The 16,549-nt window shown below is 43.8% G+C and overlaps 1 protein-coding gene across 1 annotated transcript in view; it reads right to left on the minus strand.

Moving 5' to 3' along the window:
- ALK (ALK receptor tyrosine kinase) overlaps positions 1 to 16,549 on the minus strand; it is a 903,954-nt gene that overhangs the window by 45,885 nt on the left and 841,520 nt on the right. Inside the window, exons 14-17 of the mRNA XM_084820831.1 lie at positions 11,811 to 11,942; positions 10,483 to 10,627; positions 8,141 to 8,323; positions 2,233 to 2,334 (exon numbers count right to left, since the gene is read on the minus strand). Of these exons, the coding sequence (XP_084676957.1) occupies positions 2,233 to 2,334; positions 8,141 to 8,323; positions 10,483 to 10,627; positions 11,811 to 11,942 (562 nt within the window). The remainder of the gene's footprint in view (positions 1 to 2,232; positions 2,335 to 8,140; positions 8,324 to 10,482; positions 10,628 to 11,810; positions 11,943 to 16,549) is intronic.

The raw sequence follows: 16,549 nt of genomic DNA on the forward strand, positions 1-16,549 counted from the left end.
ACATACTGATCTCCCTATGTTCCTTGTGGACCATTGTTCTGGAAGTTAAAGACAGCCTACAGTTGTCCCTAAGTAAGAAACTAGTAAAGTTTCAGAAGGATAGGTGCAGCAGTTCATGTGGAAGGGGAGTTCTCCAGTTTGGGGGAGGGAGTGATTTGCTTTCCCTTCCATTCACCCCTTCCCCAATAGTTTTTGGGTAAATTTGTATGAAAATGCAGAGGTCATTAGAAGTGTCCCCCAGGCAAGAAACCTGCAAAGTTTCTGAAGGATATACATGCATTCTAATTTAGAATTACTAGAATTTATTTACATTTCACCAATGTTAGCAGCAGGGGAACATGGGTGGGAAGGTGCTTTTGCACTCATGTCTTGCTTGTGGGTTTCCCGTGGGCATGTAGCTCCTTGCTTTGACAGATTTTCTTGAAAATAGCAAATTTTACCTGTGACTAGCACAAAAGCTACTGGACCCAACTGCCTGACATTTGGTAGATTCAATCAGTTCCATGGGGGCTACCAAGCCTCCAAATGTCATGTATGTACCACACAAACTAAAAAAGTTATGGCTGTTTTTGTTTTCCAATGCAAGTCAATGGGAAAATGTAAAAAAAAAAAAAAAGGCAATTAGGACAGCTCAAAAGATCTGGGGCACAGCTCAAAAGATGGGCCACCATGCCCAGGTGGCCCTCTATAACAACGCCCCTGCTCCTGGCTTTGAATCCTTCTAGGGATGTCAGAGAATTTCGCCACAAATCTCGGGGAGGCCGAATGTCAGCACATTCGGCCCCCCAAAATTGGTGGCGAAACAGTCTGCCCCCCCGCCACCCCCCGGGACGGGACTTACCTTGGGCGAATCCTCCTGGCGGCGGAAGTTCTGGCAGCGGTTCGGCGGCCGGTCTTCTGACCGGCCGCCGCCATTTCCAGTAAAAACAACAACAACAAAACGTGATAGGCTACGTAAAGATTTACATAGCCTATCACGGCTAGATTTTTAAAAAATACCATGATAGGCTATGTAAATCTTTACGTAGCCTATCACGGCTGAGTAAAAAAAAAAACCGCGCGTACGCAAATGGCGGCGCCCATGGGCACCGCCATTTGCCTTCCTTATTTTGGCACGTCTAGTCCACGTAAACATTTACGTAGGCTACGGTGAAAATAAGGGGAACGCAAATAGCGTAGCATCTACGCTATTTGCGTTCCCCTTCTTTTCGCCGTAGTCTACGTAAATGTTTATGTAGACTAGACATGCCAAAATAAGGAACGCAAATGGCACCGCCCATGGGCTCCGCCATTTGCCTTCCTTATTTTGGCACGTCTAGTCCACGTAAACATTTACGTAGGCTACGGTGAAAATAAGGGGAACACAAATAGCGTAGCATCTACGCTATTTGCGTTCCCCTTCTTTTCGCCGTAGTCTACGTAAATGTTTATGTAGACTAGACATGCCAAAATAAGGAACGCAAATGGCGCCGCCCATGGGCTCCACCATTTGCGTCCGCGCGTTTTTTTTTTTACTCAGCTGTGTTAGGCTATGTAAACATTTACGTAGCCTATCACGGCTGACTGCAGGGACGCAAACAGCGGCGGCTACGGCCGCCGCCATTTGCGCCCCGGCCGGCCAGGATTCGGGGGTGGAGGGACGGAGCACCTCCCCCCCTGGCCAGGATTTTAGGGGGAGGGATGGAGTGCCTCCCCCCTGGCCAGAATTTCGGGGGGGAGGGACGGAGCGCCTCACCCCCTGGCCAGGATTTCAGGGGGAGGGATGGAGTGCCTCCCCCCCGGCCAGAATTTCGGGGGGAGGGACAGAGTGCCTCCCCCCCACTGCGAATCAAATTTCATTACAGGTAAGTGACTTTCGTACATCCCTAAATCCTTCCCCCCATCCAGAAGTCCTCATTGCAGGATTAGCTGCGGGGGGGGGGCGGTGTTTGTAAAGGGTGGGGGGAAAGCTTATATACACCCTTCTGTACTCACTGCTGCCAGGAAAACTACAGTAGACAAGAAGCAAAATCTGACTTTGTTTCATCAGAAGAATGTACAAGGTCCTTAGCAGCCTTCATCCTGCCTAATTTAGCCACTCGAGACCTTTCAGGCTATCCCAGAAGACATGCTGCCTATATTCAATCCAGTACATCCCCTCATCCAGTATAATACTTTATACATCCAGTATAAAGTTATTAATATCTTTTCAAACACATCATAAAAATCACTGTCTCTGGTTGATGGTAATACCTTTTAATGCTGGGGTAAACAATGAACCATATTGGCTATTAATAAAAGACACACCATCCTCTCCATCCATCTCTGGGTCATTGTGTTCTGCTGCATCACCACCTACAGAGAACAGAAAAATATCTTAGAGAATATTGTTGCATTGCTAAGTTAAAAAGAAATACACACAAAACAACAACGAAGAGTCTCGTGGCACATGAAAGACTCAGAGCCAAGAACAGCCAGAACATACAGGTTTTTGTGAACAGCTCAGAGAGTTTCGGCTGTTGGGCAGTACAGAAATGAAATACATAAATAATCTGTATCTAGCAGTTATACTGGTTTCCCCCCTATTTTTACTCTAGAGTAGGTGTAGCGGCCTTATCCAGATCTTAAAAGCCCCTCAATGCCCATGCTAGGATCCTGATTCAGATCAGGCCCACTGTGCCTAATCAAGAGTAAAAATGAAATATAAAATCAATAGCTGCTAGATACAGGTTTAAAGTAACGTCATTGGGTGGCCATGTGTCCTCTTTTACAGAGGACAGTCCTCCATTTGAAGGGCTGCCAGAGGATGGTCCTCTATTTTGAAGATGTCTTCTATCTGAAGGGCTGTGCAGCCCACATCCAATTGAAAGATAAAGGCCCATCCAAAGGAAGAGCTGGGCCTTGAAGTTGCCCATCAACAGCAGACTGAGCAAGGCACACAGGTCATCTGGTCACAGTCTTCCACACTATGGTGAGATGTACTGTATTTCTATTTAAATTCTGATATTTCTAAATTTGCATCTATACATATAAACTAGCATATGCAAATTGATATCCTATTTTTTGGTGATGCGTGTCCTCTTTGTTGGCAATTCATAAATGGCCACCCTAGTTTAGGCCCTAATTGACATATTGTAGCTTAGGCTTTGTGGGCCAGGATACACTTCATCAGATGTGGATTGGAAGGTATATATACCCTAAGTACAGCTCGAAGACAAAGCAAAAGCCACCTTTTAGCATTGTGAAGCCAAAAAGCCAACTAATATAAGAGATAGTAATAGGTCTATCATAATTCTGTGTAGAGCATCAGTGAAGACAGAATTGAATTCAGTGAATACAATATCCTATCAGCATGGGTGTGATCCACTCTTGATAGACCCACTCCATTTATTCTCTTCTGTGGAGACTATTGAACTATGCAAGAGAATAAATGGACACAAATCATAAATTAATAATGGGAACACCCCCCAAACACTAGGGAAGCATTTCTGCAGGCCCCTTCAGGCCTTTGGAAGGAGGGCCTTTTGGGAGGTGCATGGCTATGCACTGCCCCCAACATTCCTCTCTCGCGGTGGGGGGATGGTTCAGGCATTCTTGTGTTCCTTGCAAAGATCTGGAGGGAGCATCTAAGTGTGTTTAGCTCAACACACTTAGAAGCCTCCCCATAATCAGGAACACTGAATGCACGAAGGTCTGAAGCTCCCTCCTACAGGAGCAGAAACACTGGGGGTATCTCTAGGACATGCAACCCCACACCCCCACCTTCAGGTGCTCATTTTGAAAGCTTGAAGAGGGCTCATCTCTCAGGACATTCTATAGCAGACTTTAAAGATCCCATGCTCCAACCAAATGTCCAAAGGTTGATTCCAGCATGAAGCTGCTGAGTTGGAATTAACAAATTATAATTTTATATTTTCTATCTTTTATTGTTAGCCACCTAGAGCACTATTTTAATGGAAAGGTAGGATATAAAATAAATGAATGAATAAATTTCAGTCTGCAGACCTTGGACTCAGTATAAGTTGGAGTGGCTAGCTGACTATGGGTTGGATCCAGATTTAAGCTGCATCAACTGTGCTGGCAGAAGTGGTCTTCCCCTCCCTCTCCTTCCTACAGCAGTCCCCCTATCCCCCTGAAAATGTTACACAGAGTCAGGAGACCCTGCTGAATGGGGTGAGCTGTGGTGTGTGGGGGAGGGGGGATCCCCAAAAATCAGGAGGGGCCTTCTGTGAGCAGAACCTTTCCTCTAGGGCCCCATCTACACAAGCCATTTACTCCAGGGCTGCTTCAATTCAAGGTCCTTTGGGACATATGACGTAGTTGCCACTTTGCAGCCAAACCGTGGTTTTCACCTGGAAAATGCAGATTTCCAAACAGGTGTTTTGCTGCAATGTTTTTGGTTTCCTGCAGGTTTCCCATGGTTGCGAGCTGTCTGTCCCTTCCCCGAACCGACTTTGCATTTTGTGGTGGGTGTGTGGTAGGCATGCCTAGTGCTTGTGTCACTCTGTGACACCCCTTCACTCCTCCCCATTCCTTTGCAGCTGCGCAGTTACAGAGGCACGGATAAGTGTGCTCATTTCTTCAACCACACCTTCGCAGCTATGTATCTTCACAAGGGCTGCTTTGGAGTCAGTGGCCAAGGGCGGGGGGGGGGAGGGTGTTGGGGGAGCAGAAGGTCCAGGACCAACTTCGCTCCAGCCACTATTTTGGAATGATGGGTAGGCACGTACCTCTCATGGGCACACATCTTGGTGTGTGCGAACTATCGCGAGAGTCTTGGGCAGGAGAACTGCCAAACAGTTGGCATGGTAATGAAGGAGCAGACAACCCACATTTTACATAACGAGGAACAGACAAATACAAAAGAACCCCTAAAATACAAAACAGCCACTAAAATCTGAAGTGTCGCACCCCCACCCTCATGTGCCTGTATAGCTGCACATTTAAATATAATGATTTTTTTAAAAAGAGCAGCATGGCTGCCGCAGTTTACTTCTCTTCAATGGCTATGTGTCAGGGCACAGCACACTTTCCCTTTGGAGAAGTCTGCAGTAAATTGTGTGTGTACCGCTGCTGCAGCAGAAGCTAATTCACAGCTGCAATGCTGCGCAGTTACGATGGAGTGAAGATTGAAAGCGGTGCCATGTAGATGGCCCCTCACAGAAGGCAGAACATGGATCCAACCAGCAAATGTGTTTATCTACACTTTCATCATGCTATGCCTATTCATCAACAGTGGGAGTGCATCTCATGAAATGGACTCTAACTTCCAAATGTTATGCCACTATATATCTGTTAGTCTTTAAGGTGCCACAAAACTCTTCATTGTTCTTTCTGCAAAAAATGAACATGGCCACCCTTCTGGCATTTGTCATTATGGCAGGTAAAAGAATAATAACAATAATCAACACTACAAAATAAAGAGCATCTGACAAAAGGGCATTCACCTGGCAAAATATCCAGTAAATACCATACTGGTGTACAGTTTAATGCCTCTTTAGGCTTTTAACTTCCAAGATTTCAGTTTTATAAGATTTTTTGTGGTATTAATGTAGTAAATGAATGTTTCAACACAGTCCCAGGCAGATCCATTGAGCACAAAGATTACAGTTTTGGAGAAATTGTACTAAATAAACGTCCACACTGTCCTTTGACTGAAAGACTAAAAACGCCAGTGTATGTAAAAGTTAAGCTGACACACAATGAGTATCAATCATCAGACAGCCTTTTCTTTTATCCTTTTGGGTAAATGCCGATCCACCCAGGATGGAGGAAAGTGGTTTTACATGACTGGTTTGAGGTGTTGGCAGCTGTCTGGTTATTATCATGTGCAGTACAGATTCCCTTCTTGTTACCCATTCTTACTCCTGTCCAGACCAACCAATTAACCAATCCCACCATTCCCAAACATACTATTTTACTTTTATCTCCTTTGAGAAAGGGTAGGAAATAGAAAAAGCACATTTGCAAATATACTCATATAAGAGGCATTCTGTTTTTCTGTTTTACATATTATACATGCAGTTAAATGAAGTTTTGTAATCACCCATCTGGGGTTTTCACATATATGGACTGGATTCACATGACAATTATGAAATAGCAACTGATACAATAGAGTCACCACAAGTGGATTTTATCTTTCCCTGAGGGATCATCTGTACCTTCAGTACCTCTCAGCCATGGGTTGAGAACAGGACTTGCCACATCCTGATTCAAACAACATTTCACATTCCCCAGGATGGGGCACATCCAGGGCTGGATCCAGGATTAGCCTCTTGTGGACTGAAGGCATCTGCTCACAGAAGGTGCCTCCTCCTGATTTGGGGAATATCTCCTCTCCTTCCTGGACCAAAGCTCACCCCATTCAGCAGGGTCCCCCAACCCTCTGTGTAGCATATTCAGGGGCAGGAGGGGCTCTCATGGGGAGGAAGGGGCAGGGAAGTCTGCTTTTGCCAGCCCAGTTACACACAGCTAAATCTGGATCCAACCCGCCCATGGGAATCTGAGATGTGTCACAGCATTCAAATACCCAGTCAACAACCATTTAAAAGTTACCTTCTGGTGACTTCACCACAGCAGCCACCACATTTGTTCTGTGTTGTAGCCAAAGAGAAGGCTAGTAATATAAGGGGCATGATACCACCCAGGATGAGTAGATGAGGGATGGCCAAAGATATTAAAGACAGGTAGTGAAGGCAATTGTGCACTTTTAAAGGTGACTCATGATTTGAATTTAACTTATTTCAGTATCGACAGCTGGCTCTGATGCCTATTGTAGTAGGCCTCTGGTACTGCTGTTTTTGTTAGCTTCCCTGGCAACTGGCAACCATTTGCAAGGTAGCCAAGGATTGGCTGTGAAGACTGAGTTACTCGTTCCGTCCCTAGAGATTAGTGCCTCTAGGGCTGAGGCATGTTCACTGCAAACAATCGTCATGGCCAAAGTACCCGGAGGCTATAAAGCACGGCAAAAGGTTCCTGCTATTTCTCCTCCTCCATTGTCAAGGAACATAAATGTCAAGAAAATATTGTCATGATTCAAAAGTTCACATCACGATCTTGAAGGTTTAGGGCAGGGTGGGGAGTGTTTGGCCCTCCAGATGTTGCTGGACTGCAACTCCCATCAGCCCTAGCCAGCATAGGCAATGGTGAGGCATGATAGAAGTTTCAGTCCAACAACATCTGGAAGGCTACACATCCCCCATCCCTGGTTTATGGCATGTCCTCATGGGAGAACTTCCCACAATGCAGGTCTGGTGCTTTTTCGTTGATTTTGCCTAACATTCTGGATTGTGCCCACCAGTATTGGCTGTTGCTTAGACTAATAATAGGCATCATAGCAGTTTGGCCCAGTTGCAGTGTAAGTTGCAGAGTTTTGATGTCACAGGTGAGTGCCAAACCAAACCCCAACAGACACCCACACCATGGGGACATGCCCTCAGTTCCCAGAATGCACAAGCCAAGATTGTTCTTGCTACCACTGATATCTGATTAAAGTTTATATTATGTTATGTTCATCTAGCGTTAAAAGGCAACATATACACAGGGGGTCAAGAATTCTACAGAAACCACTCTCCTCACCAATGTCTGTAACTGAAAATCCTATACCTTCATTTTTTAAATAAATCAGATGTATTTATGAAGTTCAATGAAGTTCATTGTGGACTTCAAATACTGCAAAACTTGAGTTCATGGCAGAATTTTAGTGTGTGTGTTTTTAAGATCAAAGATGATGAAGTAACATGATAAGGACAATTCAGTGTGTTGATGATGAGCTCTGAAAACTATAGAAGTTCTTCTTTCTGAACAGTGGGAGCCCATCATAGTACCTCCTCCCTGGTTTCTGATGGTTTAGCCATAGCTATCCCACATGTTAAACTCTTTTTCTATATCCATGAAGGCTAGAAACTGTTTTTTGTCAGAGAAGAATTAGGATGCCCAGAATTCCAAAAAGACAGCCCATTCTAGCTACGGATAGCCAGATTGGTATAATCACGGCCCTGCAGATTCTTAGACCCCCTGCACAAACACATTGCATTACATAACATTTGAATATACAGATAGATATAGATATGCCAGCTATAGGAAAATGTTGTTTCAGCATTTTGCTGAGCATTAGCACTAAGGGAAGGGAAGGGACACCTTGAACACGAAGCCACTTTACCTATATATCCTCCGCCTCCTCCACCTGAGGAGCACCCCCCTCCACCCCCTCCGAAACCCCCTCTTGTCTCCCACCCCCACTTCTTCATGGCCGGGGGGCAGGATTTTCCTCCGGTAGCGCCTTCCAGCAAGGATTTTCCGGACCAGAGTAAGGAAGTGTTATCATTCCAGCCACCTCCACCACCTGCAGTTTAACAGAAGGAAAAGCAGCTCACATAAGTTGCTGTTTCATCCAGAAAATGCAGACCCCCAGCAGGATAAAATCACATCCCCAGTAACATGGCAATGGTACAGGTTTCTTAAGAAAGACTGGACAGGACAGGCAAATGGAAAGTAAGGCACATCTCCATCACATATGTAAATTGGTGTAAGTATAAGTACACATTCCTTTGTGTAAAGGAATCCTGGGAGAAGAGAGAGGTGTGTGTGTGTGTGTGTGTGTGAGAGAGAGAGAGAGAGAGAGAGAGAGAATTATCTGTTAGAAATCCATTGCCCCTCCTGCAGGATGCAATGGTGTCTGTGTGTGTGTGTGTGTGTACAGAAAATAGATGAAGACAGAAATTGGTGTCTGAATGGTGCAGCAAAACTTTTTAAATGTTGAACCTAGGGGAGGCACCATTTTGGCTCTGCTCCAGGCAGCAGAATGTCTTGAGGCAGCTCTGGGTATCAGCTAACAGGGGATTTTCTTTATATCGTAAGGGGCAATATGGGAAAGTCTATAATCCCCCTTCTCTCCCAACGCACCCCAACATAGCAGTTTAATGCAGAAGTTGGGCCAGCAAAGGGAGAATCTATAGCTTAGTAGCAAAGCACATGTTTTGTGTCCAGAAAGGCCCAACTTCAGTCCCTGCCATCTCCAGTTAAAAGGATCAGGTAGCTGGTAGCTCGTGACTGCAATGGCCTCTGAGTTTCTGTAGAACTTTTGCCAGTCAGCATAGGTAATACTGCGCTAGAAGGACAAATAATCTAACTCGGTATAAGATGACTTTCTATGTTCCTAAGTTGTGCACTTTTATCAGAGTTGGCGCCAGGCAGGTGCCCTCCAGCCCCCTGCCATCCTAGTGGGCTCCCTGACCTGGGTCCCTCCCCCGTAAAACATTAAAAACAACATTTTTACTAGGGTGCTGGGCATCTGTTAGTCTGCCAATCAGATTGGTATCTCTTTTTGTGAAGTAGTAATTTTAGCACTTACAAGCAAGAGAGGGAGCACTGATACAAAGTACAGATATTATTAGGTATAAACTGTGTTAATGAATAGCAGAAGATACTAGAAATGAACGACATGGTATGGACATCTGGGAACATTCATAAGATCATTCTCTTTCAGTTTAGAATAACACAGAACAAATATGACACCTTGGTTCTACTCTCACAATCAGTACCAGAGATAATAACAATGACTCTTAAAATAATTTACACAGATGAACTCACCAACAACTTGCTCTGATGTGCCTTTGGTATGTACAAGGGAAGATTTCCCCTACTTTCACAATGCATGTTTACAAAAGCATTCCCATACTCCTGCATTCCTCTGTATTAGTTTACACACACAAGAACATTATCAATCTGGAATAGCTACCATTCTCTGATTCCATAGAAAATATACCAATCATAAATTTACATTTAAAGAATGTTGAAATCCACTAATTGCATGTACTAACAGATGGTTATATGCTGTAAGAGGTTGCTAATCTGGGTTAAATAACTTTATGTCTCATTTGATATTAATTGATATTCAAGCATTCTCATAAGCAGCAATTATACAGCAGAATTCCCAGGCCACACATCTTTAAAAAAGCTTTGATGGGGGAAAAAAATCTCTTTGACGAAGTGGACAAAAGGTCATGCCTTTTCTACTTCTTAAGCACCATTTCAACCAAAAAACATGTACTAAGTGGTAAATAACTCACTTTTAATAAACCTAATGAACATGTATGATTTGATCATGGTAATATGAATAACTCTGTAGTACAGCAGGGAAATAAAAGGACAGCTGAGTCTCCAAGTTCACACTCATAACTCCTGAGCAATTCTTCTTTGCTAATGATAATGGCTGTGATCCAAAGCAGTTATATGAATGTACAGGGGGAACCAAACAGACAGTGGGAGATTTGCTCAATAAATTGTCACTACAGCAGTTCCCTGGTTGAAGAGACAAGTCACTGCTCTTTAACTGCTTGCTTCTCTGGCAAAAGGAGCTGAGGCAGCAAACAGACACACACACACACACACACAATTCTGGATGCTTGGATATTGCTTCTCTGGATTGCAACTGATGGCTTTTACCAGCTACCTTGTTACACCCAGCAAAGAACTTGGAATGTGTTAGTGAACATTTCTTACCTGCGGCTCCTGGTCTCCCATTGAGCCCTGGAACAGATGTATCATTTTCTAGTCTTTCATGGTCAACGGTATATGCTTTGGCCCTGTAGGCCCTGCCGCCACCTCCTGCTGCAATGATCAGGGGGACTGGCTTTCCATTCTCCATCTTAACAGGTTGAATTGAGAAATGAAGCTGGGTTTTAGCTGTGTCAGACAGGTAAATAACAAGTTTGTCCCCTACATGCTAGTTGCACTAGGCAAGCCCCTAGGACTGCTAAGTAGTCTAAATTACTGCTGCATTATTTATGTGCCTGCATCCCAAATATTAATGGAGACCATTAGTTCTATCATGTACTGTAGGAGCGAACAGAAGCAGTAACATTATTGACAATGGTAGGTACATAGACATGCTGATTGCCTCTGGAATCTACCAGTTTTGTGTGGAAGAACACAGTGGCTCTTCTCTGAAGGGCTCTAGCATTCTGGGCATCTGCCTATGACTTATCAACCTCATAGCACAATGCCATGCTCAACTACATGGATGCTATGGTGTATGGAATCTGGTGTTAAAATCATAGGACAACATACAGATCACAGGCATTAGGTTACCCATCCTTGCACTTGCAAAGCAGTGTGATCTTGCACTTAGGGCATGAACCTTTTAAATATTATATCTCTTTTTAACTATGTTGCTCCTATGAGTAGACACTGAGCTGGTTCGGATGTTATGATAAACCATGGTTTATTGTGATGTCAATGAGCTGCAGTGAGCCAAACCCAACAAACTACAGTTAACTTAACAATGGTTTGTTTGGAACAAGCCAACCTCAAATGACAGTTAAGGTTATGGACTTAACTTTACACTGAGGTTAATAAAAAATGGAAGTGAACGCTTATGTTCTCTTCCTCACAGCTGTGCCAGAAGAGAAGGGAGGGGAGTGCAGATGCCAGAAGCTTGCTGTGACTCATTTCCATCATGATGAACCATGGTTTATCATGATGTCCGAACTGGCCCACAGACTTAAGCAGTGGAGGCTGGTAGTTCCGATTTTGGTGGGGTTGTTCATCCATTTTGGGCTTCAGTCAGAACAGCCAGAATGCTAAAGGAACTATCCAAGGTGCTGAACCTACTCTGGGGACAGGGTTCAGCACCTTGGATAGCTCCTTTGGAGTTCTGGCTGGTTCTGACTAAAACCCAGAAGGGATTTATAGTCCCACCAAAATCGGAGCCACCAGCCTCCACTGGACTTAACCACGTGTGTTCTTTACTGAGTCGCCACTTTCTTTACCAAAGAGCCACCAAACCAAGCCTCTCAAGCTGAAAGGGTATAGCTTAATAATGTGCATACCTTAAAGATGTAACTTGCTCCTCCTCCACCACCACCTCCTCCTGCCCATTCATGGATGCTCCTGTTTACTCTAATTTCATCTTCAACCACATTATTCTCTCCAATGCAGACTTTGTGTATGACATGGTTGATCTACAGATAAAAGAAGCCCAGATCAGATAGAGAGCCCCATTCTTTCTGTGCACCCAATATAAGACACCAGAAGCCACAAACGCCTCCTCTTGTGCCCTCTGATTCTTCCCCTTCTTTAGTACTAACAAAACAGTGGGGCCCAGAGCTGCTGTTACTGTGGTAACACCAGTCTAAGGCTTAAGGTCAAACTGCGTGTTACATTAATTACATAGTGTATAGCAGAGCCTGATCTTTATTTTTACTTTAGAGGAAGTGTGTGTGGTCCTGGTTCTAATTACGTCCACCATGCACCAGGAGGGATGGTTTAAATCTCCCCTGCAAGCAGTTTGCTTTCCCAAATCACACACATGTAGGGGTTAAAAAAAGAAAAGAAAAAACCTCCACTGGTGTCAATGGAGGCTCCCCCCCTTTTTAACCTGTGCACATGCAGGGAGGGACGATTGGGAAGTAAACAGTGTGTGTGTGAGTGTGTGAGTGTGTGTGTGTGTGAGAGAGAGAGAGAGAGAGAGAGAGTGTGTGTGTGTGTGTGTGTGTGTGTATGTATGTATGTAGAGGAGGGTTTAATCCTCCCCTCCTGGTGCACAGTGCTACCAATCTGAGTCAGAGCCATGCACAACACCCACTCTAAAGTAAAAATAAAGATAAGGCTCAGCTACGCACTATGTAATTAATTTGACATGTAGTTTGATCCTTAGTCTACAGACACAGCAGATTGTGGCTGTAATGAAGAGGAAGAGTTCTGAGGCAATACAGTGTGCTGTACCAGCAGACCACCTTCCCTTATATACACCCAGGTGACTTTAAGATCGTCAGAGGAGGCCTTGCTGGTAATTCCAAAATGAAAAGAATGTCGCCATGAAGAATCCCAATGTTGGGCCTTCTCTGTAGCAGCACCCACCTTCTGGAAAACCCTCCCCCGTGCAATTTGGGCGGCAGAAGATATGGCATCTTTCAAAGCCTCCTAAAAATGCATCTTTTCACCCAGACTTTCCCCGCGGCTGTGACTGCTGTTGGGTTTTACTTTGGTTTTACGTGCTACTTTTAAACTTTTACCCTTTATATTATGTTTTATCAGATTGTATTTTATGGTTTTAATTGTTGTGAACTGCCCAGGGAGCCTTGGCTGTTGGGCAGTACAGAAACGGAATAAATAAATAACATAAATAAATTTCAGACTGTAGGTGAGGGTGCTTTTAGATGGAGGGATCTTAGTGCTATCAAAGGCACTGTGCAGCTATTCCATCTTTTCTTTCTTAATGGATTTTCTGTGGTAAGAAAAGAAGATGAAAGAAGTGGTGGGAGAACATAGGAGGTTTACAAGGGCTTGACAACAACATCTGCACATTCAGTTCCGCGAATGAGGCAAGGCAACTGCAAAATGAAAGACAGCACAGCAGGTAATGAGCTGAGGCGGGGCCTTTCCCCCTAATGTGCTCTGGTTTGTTGGCTTGGACTTGCAGGAAGCTTAGTACATAGAAGTGCAATATAATATGAAACTTCCCCACCTGCAGTTTGGAGCAGTGGAGGCTGGTGGCCCGCATTGTGGTGGGGCTGTGCACCCACTCTGAGTTTCCGTCAGAACCGGCCAGAATGCTAACGGAGCTATCCAAGGTGCTAAATCTATTTTGGTGATAGGGTCCAGCACTTTGGATAGCTCCTTTAGCATTCTGGCTGAAATGCAGAATGGATTTACACACCCACCGGAATCGGTGCCACCAGCCTCCACTGGTTTGAAGTGGTCTGTTCCACTCTAGCACCTCAGGATTCTGCCCCTCATTCTGTTGCATATGCAGACCAGGCCCAAGGCAATTGGAACCGAATAGATACTAACTTAAAAAGCTCTATGAAGAAGAACTTATGCTCTTGCCTGGCTTACTGTCCGGGCTAATTTGCTGCCTAATGTAATCATAAAAGTGTGAGGCAGTCCCATAAAGTGATGGCATATTTTTAACTGCAAAGAGATTATCGGAAAAGAACCCCTTCTTCCTGCCAATAATTAGGACATTTGGCCTTCATGTATATTTCAAGGGGTTCTTCAATGGAGGTTAATTATTAGAAGCACCTAACAGGTGGGAGAAGGCAAGGCTCTCAGCTTGGAGAAATGGTCAAGGGCAGAGTGAAAAATGCAGAGCCTCCTTCCTGGCCTATTTGAAAACCTTGATTCAGTCTACTTCAGACCAGCTTTAGTGGGATTAACACAAATCTCACCTCGAGGTTGTGAGCTTGGCTGGGCTCCAAGCCCAGCAGAAGCTGCCCCACCACGTGCTCCCCCGTACTGAGCAAAGCGCAATGTATTCATTACTGGAAGTAATGCTAAAATAAGAAATATGCTGTGGGGAGAGCAGAACTAGGCAAGTGTTTCTTTGGGTGCTTAAGGGCACAATCCCATGCATGTTTAGACAGAAAAAAAGTCCTACAACTCCCAGCATGGCTGGCTGGGGAATGCTGGGAGTTGTAGGACTATTTTTCTGCCTAAACATGAATAGGATTGCACCTTTAGGCTCTCTGTACAACCTTTGGTGCCAAAGCTGAGGCAAAGGAAAAGGAAGGAAAGATTCTGAGTCAGGATGGGGGAGAAATTCCTTCAGTTTGCATTTTAATACAAACATTTCAGTGGGAGCATACCTATTCTTGTACTTTCTAACCACTATGTGAACATTATTCTTTGGAATTTGCTTTCTTCTGAGTTTCACAATACAGTTCTCTGATTTAAAAAATACGTATACTAAAAATACAGTATTCAAAAATGCATTATACTGGGAAAATTGCCTGCAAAAATCTGTATATTACAGAAAATATACATGCATGTAGTAGGAGAAATTGGCACAAAATTCTCATGAATTTTCATCCAAACTTTTTTTTTAAAAAAAAATTCAAAGATCAGGGCAAACCAAACTTAAGACTGGAGAAATTCTCGAAGATTGATATGAACCGAACAGAAGACTGGGAACATGAGAAATTGAGAGAAAACAACATTGACGGATTTGTCCATCCCTACTACGAGATACACTGTACTTGTAACACCTCAAGGCGGTGATGCAGGATGAAATGTTGTTGACTCCATTCATTCCAGAGACTATTCAGATGTCGGCACAAAACTAGGCTGCTTCAGGATTTTAAGAATTGAATTGTTAGGATATTTATTTATTATATTGATATGGCACCCTTTCTCCAAGGAGATCAGAATTGCATAGATGAGTGTCTCCCTTTCTATTTTATCATCACAGCAAGCCTCTGAGGTAGGTTATGCTGGGAGTTCTACAGTGAACTGAATGGGAATTTGAACCCAGGTCTCCTCATTCCTAATCCAACCTTCTAGGAACTACACCATGCTGGATTAGACCAAAGTTCCATCCAGTCCATTACTCTGCCTCTAAAGAGTGACCAGCCATCACAGACAGAACTTTCATAGGGTGGCCAGGTGTCCTACTTTACAGAGAACAGTCCTCTATTTTAGACAGCTGGCAGAGGACAGACCTCTATTTGAAGGTGTCCTCTGTTTGAAGAGGCATCTGGTCCAGTCTGATTTTAAAGTCAAAGAACCATAAGGAGGAAGAGCAGGGACCTTGAAGTTGTCCGTCAACAGTTAGCACCTGACGGCAGGCTGAGCAGGAACACAATACAATGTGTTCCACTATGGTGAGATGTATTGTATTTCTATTTAAATCATATTATTTCTAAATTTGCACCTATACGTATCAATTTGCAAATTATATGCAAATTGGTGTCCTCTTTTGTCCTCTTTTTGCGTGATGCGTTTCCTCTTTTTTGCCGATGTGTAAAGTCGGACACGACTGAACGACTGAACAACAACAACAAAAGTGTCTAGCTTAGTTTCATATAATCTCAGGCCACCTCAAATGCAATGCTTTTTCAATGCATTTGAAACTTAGCTGCCACTTATCAAGGTTCTGTTGGTGGTAGACATGCATATGCCTTACTTGACTTCTCTGCAATTGATTGCCACACCCTTTGACCATCAGCTGAAGACTTCCACTGAAAACCATTATATTTGAGGTGATGTGAGGAGATATGGAAGTTCAATCCATGGCTTTCTATCTGTGTTGGCTCATTCAGGCATCATGTAATGTTGCAATGATCAAGTTATGCACGTACATGCATGGTCTTGGCTTGAGATATATCATGTAGGTACCCTCGTGTTGTTCTGATCAATTTGACCTGCGCTATTGTAACAAGAATGAAAATGCTCTTGGTCTCTCTCATGGCTTATAGTAGGAAGCTCAGCCTAGAGACTGAAAAATATACACCCAGAAAGAAAGAATCTCTATAATATAACATATTCATATGATCAACCAAATACAATCCCACTTCAAGGTACTTTTACCGTCACATGAAAGTACTTTACAAGGAGAATAGAACCTGATCCATAGCAACTACATCCTAAATTTATACTTTTACAGTTAGGTTTGTTGATCAATAGGAGACTCCCAGAGCTAGTCCACAGAAGGCTGTCGGTGCCATAAAAAACCAACACCTGCTAACTCTAATTCACAGTTGGAGAAGGGACGGTTAATCAAATGACTTAGTGCAATGACCCAGAGATACCAATAGATCACAATTGGGTGTTTTTTTTTTGTTTTTTTTAA

This window comes from Heloderma suspectum, chromosome 1 (genome assembly GCF_057233095.1).
Source record: "Heloderma suspectum isolate Gila_16-S chromosome 1, 16-S_ref, whole genome shotgun sequence".
Taxonomy (NCBI): Eukaryota; Metazoa; Chordata; class Lepidosauria; order Squamata; family Helodermatidae; genus Heloderma; species Heloderma suspectum.